This window comes from Cetorhinus maximus, chromosome 15, assembly GCF_964194155.1.
Source record: "Cetorhinus maximus chromosome 15, sCetMax3.hap1.1, whole genome shotgun sequence".
Lineage (NCBI taxonomy): Eukaryota > Metazoa > Chordata > Chondrichthyes > Lamniformes > Cetorhinidae > Cetorhinus > Cetorhinus maximus.
The window spans coordinates 40,087,513-40,100,973 of NC_135893.1; the positions used below are offsets into that span (position 1 = coordinate 40,087,513).

General features: G+C 40.5%; 1 protein-coding gene across 2 annotated transcripts in view; it reads right to left on the bottom strand.

Moving 5' to 3' along the window:
- Positions 1-2,997: 2,997 nt before the first annotated feature.
- The window catches only part of epha8 (eph receptor A8), a 568,862-nt gene continuing 558,398 nt past the window's right edge, over positions 2,998-13,461 (bottom strand). For both annotated transcript variants that reach the window (XM_078558294.1, XM_078558293.1), the window contains exon 17: positions 2,998-13,221. In XM_078558294.1, the coding sequence (XP_078414420.1) occupies positions 13,107-13,221 (115 nt within the window). In that variant the 3' untranslated portion in view covers positions 2,998-13,106. The remainder of the gene's footprint in view (positions 13,222-13,461) is intronic.

A 13,461-nucleotide genomic window follows, 5' to 3' on the forward strand; every position in this document is an offset into this window, starting at 1 on the left:
GCCGTTCTAAATCACGTCGTCATAAAATCAGGCTGGCATGGGCTTTAAATTTGACGTGTGGGGTGTGATTCTGGCCTGAGGCCACAATAATGAGATGCAACCACATTCAAATTTAGTTCCCGACATTCGATGGTGGGAAATGCAGCCCGCCATTGACGGGGGAGGGGATAATTGCTTCCTGGATTCATGTCAGCGGGAAACATGCCTAGGGCCTTCTCACGAGACTCTCCACTGAACATGCCCATCACGATCAGGTGCAGGAAATCCCAGCCTATGATTCTACTATGTGCTGTCTGAGATCTTATCGTCTGTGTGACGATGTTTACATTGCAAAGCAACGTTAGCAAAGATAGGACAACATAGAAAAAAATGAAAACAGCAGGGATAAGACGACAAAATTACATGTGAGGTGGAGTTTAGGAGGAATCTCCATGCTATAACGCACCACCTGAATCTACGTTGTCCTAGTGTTTAAAATAAGATTGTATATAACCGCAGGAAAGAGACCCATTGAATGCAAAACTGGCAGGTGTGAGGCAGGAATTGTGGATGTGCAGAGATTGTCAGATTGGATTAACTATCTTGGACATCAATCTCATAATTTATTGTTGTGCAGCCACCTGAGTCCTTGGACTGCTTCTTTCTCAGTGTTTATTGTTCTATTTCTTTTATTCAGGTTTCCAGGGTTTACCAGGAAACACACTCTGAGAAGACTTTTGGGGTTCTGGCTAATTTTTTGCCTTCTGACCACCACCTCAGGTCCCTTGATGCATTTTGATGGGAAGGTTGAGAGGAGGTAATATAAATGAAAAAGTTGAATTCTACACAATGTGCACATATAGGCTGAGAGGAGTTCACATCCTTGAAGGTGTCAGTACCAGTTGAGAAGGTTATTAAAAAGCTTACAGGATCCTGGGACTTATTAATGGAGGCAAAAAGTGCCAAAGCAAGGAAGTTGTTTGAAACCTTTCAAATCACTGGTTAGACCACAGCTGAAGTATTAGCTCCAGTATTCACTGTGGCAGGATCTCTGAGCAGGGGAGAGGAAGAGTTATAAATGGGATGCCTCATATGCCACAGAGTGTCAACTCCACAGAATACAGTAGCCTTTTTGACAGTTTGGTGATATATTTTCAAGTCAAGATGGTGTGTGATTTGGGGGGGAACTTGCAGGTGGTGGTGGTCCCATGTATCTTTTGCCAGTGTCATTATAAGTGGTAGAGGTCGCTGGTTTGGAAGGTGCTATCAAATAAACCTTGGTGAGTTCCGGCAATGCATCTTTTAGATGATACACATTGCTGCCACTGTGAGTTGGTAGTGGACAGAGTGAATGTTGGAGGTGGTGGATTGGGTGCCAATCAAGCAGGTTGCTTTGTCCTGGATGGTGTCGAGCTTCTTGAATGTTGTTGGAGTTGCATTCATCCAGGCAAGTGGAGAGTATTCCATCACAATCCTGACTTATGCTTTTCAGATGGTGGACTGCCTTTGGGAAGTCATAAGGTGTGTTACTTGCTACAGGATATCCAGCCCCTGACCTGCTTTTCTAACCACAGTGTTTAAATGGCTGGTTCAGTTAAGAATACGGCCAATTGTAAGCCCCAATGCTGTTGATCGTGAGGGTTTCAGCAATGGGAATGCCATTGAATGTCAAAGGGAGATGGTTAGATTCTTCCCTTGCTGGAGATGCTCATTGTCCAGTAATTGTGTGGCATGAATGTCATTTGACACTTATCAGAACCGGAATGCTGCCCAGACCTTGTTGTATATGAGCATGGACTGCTTCAGTATCCGAGGAGCTGCAAATTGTACTGAACATTATATAATCATCAGTGAACATCTCCACTTCTGATCTTATAATGGAGGGGCTGAAGATGATTGGGCCTAGGACACTGCCCTGAGGAACACCTGTAGTGATGCCCTGGGACTAAGGTGATTGGCCTCCAATAACCACAAGCATCTTCCTTTGAGCTAGGTGGAGAGATTCCACTTCTACTGCACCACCCGCACCCCGCCCTCAAAATCCGGAAAAGTTTTGATAGAGTAAACAAGGAGAATTGACAAGAGGGTCGGTAACCAAAGGCTATAAATTTAAGATAATTGTCAAAAGAACTAGAGGGACATGAGGAGCATATTTTTTTATGCAGCAAGTTGTTGCTCTGCTAGTGGAACTAGCTGAGTCACTCTCACAAATTAATATGGACTGATTAGGCTCCTTCTGTCCTACCTGCATTCAATGCTTCTATGTTGAGATCTCGAATGCACTGCCTGAAAGCATGGTGGCAGCGGATTCAGTTGTAACTTTTTAAAGGGATATATTTATAGATTATCGGGTGTAGGTGAGATGCCAGGTTACTATCAGATCAGCCATAATCTTATTAAATGGTGGAGCAGGCCTGAGGGGCCAAATGGCCGACTCCTCCTGCTTGTTCGTGTGTTCGTATGTTCATAAGTCAAGGATACGAGGAAAAAGCAGTAGAGTGTAACGAAATATAATTCATCCAAAGAGCCAGCACAGGTGCAATTGGCTGAATGGCCTTTTGCGCGTTTTTAAGAATTACTTCACGGGATATGGGCTTCGCTGGCCGCGCCAGCATTTATTGCCCATCCCTAATTGCCTTTGAGAAGGTGGTGGTGAGCCGCCTTCTTGAACCGCTGCAGTCCATGTGGTGTAGGTACACCCACAGTGCTGTTAGGGAGGGAATATCATTCCATGATTCAGTGAAATTAACTTAATTCTTCTGAGGTCTCATTTCTTTCAAGATAAAAATATACCAGCCAAATAAACACAGCAGGACATGTGTTTTTTGGGAGACAGAAGATTACATTGCACAAGAGGAAGCTGGAGTAAATTGACAAAAGGATTTTCTAAGAATGAAATCAAGATAGCATGATGCCTATAGGTCACTACTAATTTCTCAGTCACAATTCTGTGGGCCTAAAAGTATTGAGTGATAATTTTTAAAATGGTCTGTCAGTAAAAATTAGAGCAAACCTATCTCCAGAATAATGCCACATTTATTAAGAACTGAAAGCAAATAAATAAAAGCCAAAGAAAAGCAGCAAAGTAACAATTAAAATGCAAGTGCAAATACACCTCTTGTACATACCAACATAGAAAACACAAAGAAATCTTTGGTTTGAAATGTGACAGTTATTTACAGTAAATAATCCTAATTCTTAGCATTTACATTGGTATTTTTCATAAATAAAGTAGAAAAATAGATCAATGCAAGAAGAGATTACATAGTTTAAAGATTTAGGAAAAAAGGCAGAGTTTTTTTTTGAAAAGTTTTTTTTCATCTGAACAAAAGCTAAAATTTAAAAATAATAACACATCATATCTGCTTACACATCTTCCATGGGAAGAGATCAAAGATTTGAGTATCATTTCATATTACAATAGAATTGACTGGGTTGTTTCTCCTTTTACATCAGACACAGGAATCTCTCCATTTGTCACCTTATTGCTTTGATTTTGAACCCCAGGCACCCTCCAGCAGAGGCATTATTAAATTGGGCTGCGAGAATCAGTTGTCTACCTGAATGCTTCTGACCTCCATATTCTATACTGGTAAACAGGTAGCTGTTTGTGGGTTTCACATCCAAAACAAATGTTTGCATTGTCTTAACTAATATGTTAGGTGCGCAGTAAGAGAATTTTTGACACCAGACAGCAATGTTTAAACAGCCCTGCAGAACCTAGTCATCTGGCTTTGGGCATTCAAGTGAATATTGAGTTCAATCTCATTCAAAATCAACTGATGTGCAGTACCTACTTATTTAAATTTTCAGCATGCACGCATACGAAGAACAGGTTTTTTTAGTCGAGTCACTGAATTGTGGTCAATAAAAACAATAAGTCTAGAGATCAGAATGAATGGACACTCATCACGGCTGGTACCTGCTGTCCCTTAGCTCAACTCCATCCCTGCAGCTTAAAGTAACACTAGAGAACGTTGGCTCAAAACATGCAAGATTTAACTAAATGCTAGTTGAGTAAATGGAATAAGTACCATTGCTTACATTGTTAACACTTCAGTGTCTGTGTTTTATTATTAGTGCTATTGACAGATATATATATATATAGATATCATTGTTAATTAATAGTGATATAAATGGACCATTAAAAAACCAGGACAGGAGTATGACCTGCATCTATCAATATTAAACTCACTCCAGTAACACGTGATCCACATGGGGAATGGGTTCTGGTCTAATTTGAGATCATTCCTACAAATGTTTATTTCCTGTGTTATTTCCCAGTTCTGTGACACATTTTGAACTCATAATGCCCAGACCTGCTCAAGAGCTAAGTGCTATTTGAATTGAATTACACTGGAAAATTTAATGTCCTAGGATTCCTACATTTGTATTGCTAGCACAATAGAATTCCAGCACAGATTAAAAAGTGGAGAAGTTACATAGGCTCCACCAGCCCCTTTTACTGGGTAGAACTTCATGGGCCAGCCTCAGTGTGGAAGATTTTCGCAGTTTCTCTGTCAGTAGTCAGCTTTACAATGCTTGGGTGGCTATGGAAGATGGGTTGGAGGGACAATGCAGAGAGAGGCACGAATATAGATCTCAAACCACTCTTTACTCTCTTTCTTTGGGCTTTGAACAATGCAGAATTCCCAGATCACTCTCATATCACAGTATCTACTGGAATGAGACTTTGCAACATCTGAAAAGACCTGATGTAGGATGGCTGGGGTTAACAATTTCTTTGTCTCGCCAATGAAGCTCACAGCACAAATTTCTCTAGTCAGTCTGAAAGCTATTGCAGATCAGGAATAATCTGGAAAAAGTTCTATCTACAAAAGTACACTCCCAACTTTGCAGCAATTCTGCAGAGACCACAGCCAACAAAGACAGTGACCAGTTACTGAAGTCACCAGAGACCATGTCCAGTGGTTTTAATGTGCAAGCAAGAATCAGCGACAGCCTCATTTATATGCAACCTTCATCTCAATATATAATTCTTTTGAACATGCCAATTCAGCTATAGTGAAGCAAAGTAATTTCAAAAAAAGCTAGTTGAGCTGAAAACATGAAACACTGTGGTTTCATCAGAAGCTTTGTTATCTGGTCCCAATGACTTATGTTATTTGCTTTTAAAGAGATTCTCGCCCCCATATTAAAACCAACATCCCACTGACCGCATTTGATAAACAGCGTTTTAATGTTGTTCCGCGTCTCCTTGTCATTTTCAGATCAGTGTCTGTTGACTACAGAAAAGCACTAGTAGGATTTATAGATTAATTTGGTGACACAATACAGGCTGTCTATAAAGGTCACTAAATACCCACTGTAATCCTTAGTCTGCATTAAGTTCTTGGTATGGCTGACAATGTCTCATTAGTACCACATCCCATTAAATTCCAAGGAAGAATAGTTACTCCCTAAAGCCATCAATCACTTCTTGGCAAAAAAAAAATGATTAATGGTTAAAACATTTTGCCAGCGAACGCTTGAGTCTGTCTTGTTCCTCCTCATAAGGGGAAAAAAAATCTAACTTCAAAAATGTTTGGGCCCTATAGCAAGGTTCTAGATGGGCAAATCCCCTCTCATCTACTAAAATGTCAATGCTATTCCGATATCCTTTTCCCAGAAACATGAGTTACAGCATCTCAACATCTGTAATGTCACAATGGAGTCAACACTGTGGGTAGCACCTCAACTGCATTAAATCTTTCAACTTGGGTCAGAAAGATGTAAATAGAATTAACCCTATGAGTCCTGCTATTCACAAAGATATTCTTTACATTAGTTTAATTATTGCTCATTCCTTATTAATACTCAACACAAATTGAAAACACCGATATGTAAATCATCATCAATGCCATCAATAAATGCAGAAAGCTCCATTATAGGGCAACACAAAATGTGATTACTGCTACTTAGTAATGAGAATAAGATTCTGTCGAACTTCACTGTAAGATAAAGAACTTGCATTTAGATCAAAGATTTCTATGCCTTCAGGCCTTCCTAAAGTACTTCACAACCAATGAACTATTTTGGAAGTATTGTTACTGTTTTGACTGCAATAAAAAAACCTATTGAGTGGAATGTGAAACGGTTGTCAAATACACTGTCACTCACTTTGTACTAACACACCAAGACACATTTAACCCCCAATTTTCACGCAACAAAGTCCCACAAAGAGAAATGAGATAAGTGAACAGTTAATTTGTTTAAATGATTTTGGCTAAGGGATTAATGTTGGCCAGGACACATGGGAGAACTTTCCTGTTCATCTTTGAAGTCAACCTGGATGGGCAGGCAAGTTTTCAAGTTAATATCTCTGACAAAAGAATACACCTCTGACAATGCAGCACTCCTTCAGCATTGCACTGAAATGTGGGCCTACATTGTGTACCCAACTCCTGCAGCAAGGCTGACACTAAAGAGGTTCTATTGTACTGCTCTTGTGCACTTGACCAGTGAAACTATTTTTCTTCTAAATTTAATGGAAGTCTCTCTGATCCAGGCATACATGGATCTAAGTTTTTTGTTTTAATGTGACCATATAATGTCCTGAAATGAACAGAAGGCTACAGTATTTCAAGAAAGAATGGTGGAGCTTTCTCTCTTTAACTATACACTGGGGTTAATGACTTTTGGCAATGGTTGAATGCTGAAGGGTGCAATCCAACACTTGTTACACACTCACTCTGATATACCATCCCATTTAGTTTAATCAGATGGATTGTTGATTTACCGCCATTGCTGAATTTGAAAATAACCCCCATTATGTTATAAATATATGCCTGTGATTTGTCAAAGAGACGGGAGGTCCACAATACATGGTCGAAGAATGGTTAGGGTTAGGCCACACTGGTCAAAGGGCAAAAGGGCCCTTTTATGTCCTGGACGAATTCTTCAACATTTTCCCATACCCTGTATTAACTAATACAGCAATATGTATTCTTGTATTCTGTAGAGCTGATTTGAGCTTCTAAGAGTGGCAGAAAGTGGGTGATGGTGGATTGAAATCAGTGGAAAGGAATGTTCTCCCGGGGTATAACATGCAGTTAATCTGCCTTTGCTTGTTTTCAGTTCTAACTTTCTTAGGTGCAAAGCCTTATTTCACAGCATCCTAGCTGTATTCTGTTGATATGCAGTATGTGATAAATTGTGAAAAATGAATATTAATTAATTCATGCAAATTGTAGAATGTGTGATGTTGTTACTGACACTATTTTCTCTATTGTTAAAACAGTATGCATAAATCTCTTCAATACCCAGTGAAAATGGTTATACTAAACATTGCCACTCATTATTTTTACCCATGCAAATCTGGTTTAAATAAGAAACAAATTCTACTCATATGGATTAAAGTGAATAGAATAACCACAAGTCACTAATCCAGTATGGGAGCTCAGGCAACATTGTAAACTGAGAAAGTGTCAAGTCACAGTGTTGGCAAATACTGTCAGATCCTTGAGATGATGCCACAGTATTTAAGTTCGATGGAAGATGGTGGGATATTATGCTGGAGAATGGAACACTTTCCACTTTAGACATCTCCATGTTTGTATCAAGAAATCCCTGTTGAGTTATAACATGGTTAGATAGAGTGAAGCTTTCTCTATTCAGGCTAAATACTGAAGGTGAAACTATTCTCAATTGTTATTAGGGTAGATCTTGACTTTGTGTGATACGTAACATGGGTACCAACAAATCAGCAGTTTGCTTTAGATCTTTCCCCATTGACTTCAATGGAAATGGATGGGAAACAGGCTGTTGATCACTGTCTACCATTTTAACCATCACACAAAGTCAAAATCTAGCCCAATGTAACAATCCAATATTTCCATGTTTATTTTTATGGGGGATGGGGAGATAGAGGCGTAGTGGTAATGTCACTTAACTTGTAATCCAGAGGCCCAGGCTAATGCTCTGGGGACACGGATTCATCACAGCAGCTGATGGGATTTAAATTCAATTAATAAACCTGGAATTGAAAACTCGTCTCAGTAATTGTGACCATGAAACTATCATCGATTGCCGTGAAAACCCATTTGGTTCACTAATATCCTTTAGGGAAGGAAATCTGCCATCCTGACCTGGTCTGGCCTACATGTGACTCCAGACCCACAGCAATGTGGTTGACTTTTAACCTTCTTCTGAAGTGGCCAAGCAAGCCACTCAGTTCAGGGGTAATCAAGGATGGGCAAAAAAATGCTGGCCTTGCCCACATCCCATGAAAGAATAAAGAAAAAAATTGTGAAGGTTGTGCTACTGAGCTTGCATGAAACTGATCTACAGATTCAAACAGTATTCAATGAAAGTAACGGAGTTGACAAATGTATTACATTTGGATACAGAGGAATTCCACATGAATATGCTGACACATGCATTACAATTCCTGCTGACAGCAATAGCACGCCAATGGGCCCTGGTCTTGACTTGAGAAGAACACCTTCTATGGAACAGTGTGACAGTTTTCCATTCTGTGGCCTCTCTGGATGAGACCTGATGATTCTGGATCAATTAGCGCTCAACTACTATCTGCTAATTTCAATGAAATATAAATTGAAATTGTGTTCTGAGCCAACCGTGGCCATCAGTGTGTTCGCTGCTGATGTTGATGATCTTTATGCTTGGGGGGTTTTCTGACCCATTACTGCAGATTTATACAGTAACAATCTGTAGCAAGTTACCAACTATTTCTGTGTCCAACATTAAGCAAAATTTAATTTGGCCTCCAATTACATGCCTCAAACAGACAATTTGACTATTTAGCACAGTGCAGTAATGAGTACAAGATATTCATTAAAACCATAAATCTGATAAGAGTTGTTAACTTAACAGTTATTAGAAAGTAACAGTGGTCACTAGACAACTATGAGTGACCCTGCCAGTCAGGTTTCTTCAGCAGTATTCCCGATATAGATACAAAATCATGCATCAAAATTAAAGCGTCACTTCAACTTTCATTAACTCAATAACATCCCTGTAGGATCCAACCTTCTGATGCACATATTATTTGAAGCCTCTTTTTAAATGCTATGAAGCCTACTAAGGAAAGCAGAAATCCCTTAACTGTCCTCCCCAAAAATAGAAAGGTAATAGGAAATTAAACCACAGGCACAGGCATATGAACACTTAACACAGTTGTCTGAAATTTCACTCTTCATTATGTTAATGAAAATGCTATCCCATTATTGCTTCTGCTAAATTAGTAGAGTTAGAAATTTCAGATGAATGTGCAAAATGTTAGTCTGTCGCTGCCTCAGAGTGTAATTTCAAAATCAACAGCATATAGGGACTTGAGTGCTTCAATTACTGTTGCTCTGTGAGCTTGCCCTAGGCGGAATGACTTTCTGTATTCTAGTTGAGTTACAGAAGTGTTAGTAACTCAGAAGAGCAATGGACACCAAATATGATGACAGTGAGATTTCCTGTCAGTGTACCAAGTATCAGGAAAGGCTGGAGAGGAGTCCACTACAAACAAAGCACCTCCCCACAACCAGTAGATGGCAAACCATGTGCCATTTGAGAGCTCAGTGTAAGACTAAAAGGGATCGGGAGATAAATCATCTGCATGGCCTCTTGTGCAAGTAGGATATACCATCACTTGAGCAATTCATTCAATTAGAACATGACTGCTGAGCATCTCAATTTCATTTACCTCTCTACTCCATATCCCTTTAAACCCTCACCTAACACATGGGTGTCAATGCAGTCAGCATCCACAGCCTTCTGGAGAGACAGTTCCCATCTTCAGATCTACAGAAACAGCAGAAAATAATCCTAATGGAAGAAATAATATCATTATTATTAGGATTAGGGATGGACAATAAATGCTGGCCTTGCCAGCAATGTTCACATCCCTTGAACAAATAAATAAAAAATAACTGCTCCACCACAGACCCACTGAGCCTCGAACTCCACCACAGACCCACAGAGCCTTGAACTCCACAACAGAGCCATATAGCCTGGAACTCCACCATAGGCCCACAGATCATGGAACTCCACCACAGAACCACTGAGCCTTGAACTCCACCACAGACCCACAGAACCTGGAACTCCACCACAGGCCCACAGAGCTGAGAGCTCCACCACAGGCCCACAGATCATGGAACTCCACCAAAGGCCCACAGAGCCTTGAACTCCACCACAGGCCCACTGAGCCTTGAACTCCACCACTGGCCCACAGAGCCTGGAACTCCACCACAGGCCCACAGGGTAGAGAGCTCCACCAAAGGCCCACAGAACCTGGAACTCCACCATAGGCCCACAGGTCATGGAACTCCACCACAGACCCACTGAGCCTTGAACTCCACCACAGATCCACAGAGCCTTGAACTCCATCACAGACCCACAGAGCCTGGAACACCACCACAGGCCCACAGAGCTGAGAGCTCCACCACAGGCCCACAGATCATGGAACTCCACCACAGACCCACTGAGCCTTGAACTCCACCACAGACCCACTGAGCCTTGAACTCCACCACAGACCCACTGAGACTTGAACTCCACCACTGGCCCACAGAGCCTGGAACTTCACCACAGGCCCACAGAACTGCAAACTCCACCACAGGCCCTCAGAGCCTGGAACTCCACCACAGACCCACGTAGTGCGAAACACCAGAAAATAGTACCAGGAGATGTTCATAGAAAGCTCTGGGCAATCAAACACTTGACTGAAGTCAGTCATGTAATACATAAGTTCTCTATATCAAAATACTTAGAAAAATGAGGTCCAGAGTAATTGTAAGTTTTTATCATTTTTCAGTTTACTCACTTGGCACAACGAAATGAAGAGGAGATCAATGAAAAGAGCAGTGAGGCATGAAAATATAAATCACGGAATAGTTTCTGACCTAATATCACCCTGAATATCGCAGTATATTATGAGGCCAAGATGTTAATTGATAGTTGTGTTTTTTTAACCAAGTATTATTACCAAGTTGCATACTGTTTATATAAAGTATGTATTAGTTTCTAGCATTATACTTTATATCCATATTTTACAAATGTATTAACTTTGTGGCTTTACCTGATGCATTGTAGAGGATTAACTATTAAATAATGCAGGGCTCTAATATAACAACCTTATAAGTAATACAATCTGAAGAGACACAGGACTAGAAATGTAACAACGCCCTTCTCTGCCGGTAGTATAAAAAGTATTAATGGTTTTTACACTTTACTAATGCTACTTTATAATAGTAAATATTAAAATTTTCATTCAAACTGTTTTAAGGTGGTACTTATAAAGAATTTGATACAAATGCTGCAACTCACACCATGAACAGCCTCAGAATACAGCAACAGTCACTGGCCCAGAACATCTGAAAGCCTCACACTCCACAATTGACTCCAGGAGAGGTGATTCATGCAATAGATTTAAAGGTCCATCATTTTGTTTCAAACTCAGATAGCATTTTAGGAGTCAAAAGCACACAAATTACAAATCTACAATCCCTTTCCTTTTGCCACCACCCCCCACCCCCCTGAGCCTATATTAACTTTGTTGTATGCAAAAATAAAGTCGAGATAAACACACGTCTGACACAAACAGGGAGTCACTGCATCAAATAACTGTCCCTTATTAGTACACACATACTGCACATTATGGTTAGGTTTAGCATTTTGAAACCAAGAGTTCCTTTAGATTCACAACTCCAATGTTCAGGTTTGCAATATTGGATTCAAGGAGTCAAAGTGTACAGAATGATACTCCGCCCAGATGTGTCTCTGACATGCTGGCTAGAGAATGTACAAGGGACACCAGTTGGTTGGACATCAACACTGCATTGGTCCTTAGTACATTGGCACATAGTTGATATTAAATTGTTGGCTTGCACATGTGACTAGATTTAGTCTTGGTGAGGTAACAATAATTACTCTATCAGTGTGAGGGACCTGGAGCTCATAAACACTGCCGGCCTCCTCATAGCTCAGTTCAGCTTTTGCACCAATTACTGGTCAGAAATTCGATATAACGGACAATACTTCACAGCAAGGTCCTGAGGTCATTTAGAATAATGACTGGGACCTTCGCTCTGGCTGATTGATTCTGTAGGTGCTGCAAATCCCAGTTACACCCACAGAATGAACTCTTTCGTCACTAAGATCATGAGATCATAAGAAATAGGGGCATGAGTAGGGCATTCGGCACATCGAGCTTGCTCCACCATTCATCTGATTATGGCCTCCAAACTTGGCCTGTCAGTGGCAACTTCATGTCTTCTAGCTTTAGAAGTTGAGGAGAGTGCAATTATTTGTCTAACCAAGATGGTAAATAGAGGGGGGCAATTTATAAACTGTTGCAATTTAATATGATTTACTGATAAAACACAGGGCTGCTATATTTCCCCTCAGCCTCAGTTTCAGCATATTGAATGTGTCAAACCATTCCCAAGTCAGAAGTGCAATCTTTAAAACTCCAACACCAGGCAAAAGAACAATCAGTAAAGTGTCTGCGCTCTCCAAATATCAATTCAGCTAAGAATAAATGATTAAATAAACTTTTTGTAAATTTTGTACATTTTTAAACTGTCCACAGAGCTCCCAATGCCATAAAAATTCCAATCTAAATGCTTCCTGATCAACGTGTTGAACTCTGCTTTCGATGTGTTGCAGCAACGATTGCATGTTAGAGCTGCACAGGGGTAGTCCTGCAGCTCCTAGAAGTATTAACTCTGCCACTCTACCATTCTCCTGAGACAGCTTCTTTAAACAGGGTCATATCGTCCAGCTCCCTCACTGAAGTCAGTGCACTCTGTTGGACGAGATTCTACAATTTCTACAAGTCCCTCATGCCTGGTTCTTGCTTTTGCAGTTAACTCAGTGTCAGTTTGGGTGACCAAGGAGTCGAACATGTCGAGCATTAACACATCTGAGCGCAATTCAGTCTTCGAGAGGAACCCGCCTGCCTGAAGATCATCCATAAAATGGTAGGTAATGATCGTAAGATTTTCCAAGGAGTTCTGTCAGGAGAGAAGCAGTACCCATCTCTTGCATTTGTAAATCTTTTGTGGTTTATATTAAAGGCAAAATTGTAAAAGTCTGATGTTCAGCCATTTTGATTTCTATAATGCCTTATTGCACGCCAGCCTTCAGGTAATGTAAGTTCTGTTGTAACTTCTCGCTGGCTATACATGGATACCTGGGCCATTTGAGCATATTAGCTGTTCCCTCATGATTTGGATGCTGCTGAGGATTTTCTTCTGATGTCCCATCAAAGTTATTCCAAGTCTTCGAACATCCCTGTGATTGAGCGGCAAAGGCAGGAAGGAAAAAGAAAAGACAATGAGGAGTTTATACCCATAACAATGAGCCCAGAGTTCACAGCTTCTATGCAGCTGCTCCTGCTTGATATTCATTCTTTAAACTGAGTGGGCATTGGTTAAAATCAGTACAATAAAATAGGTTGGCATTATCTGAGTACTGAGTTTCTTTCTATTGGAAGTGTCAGATCTGAATGTTTATATGCTAATTGATCTTTGT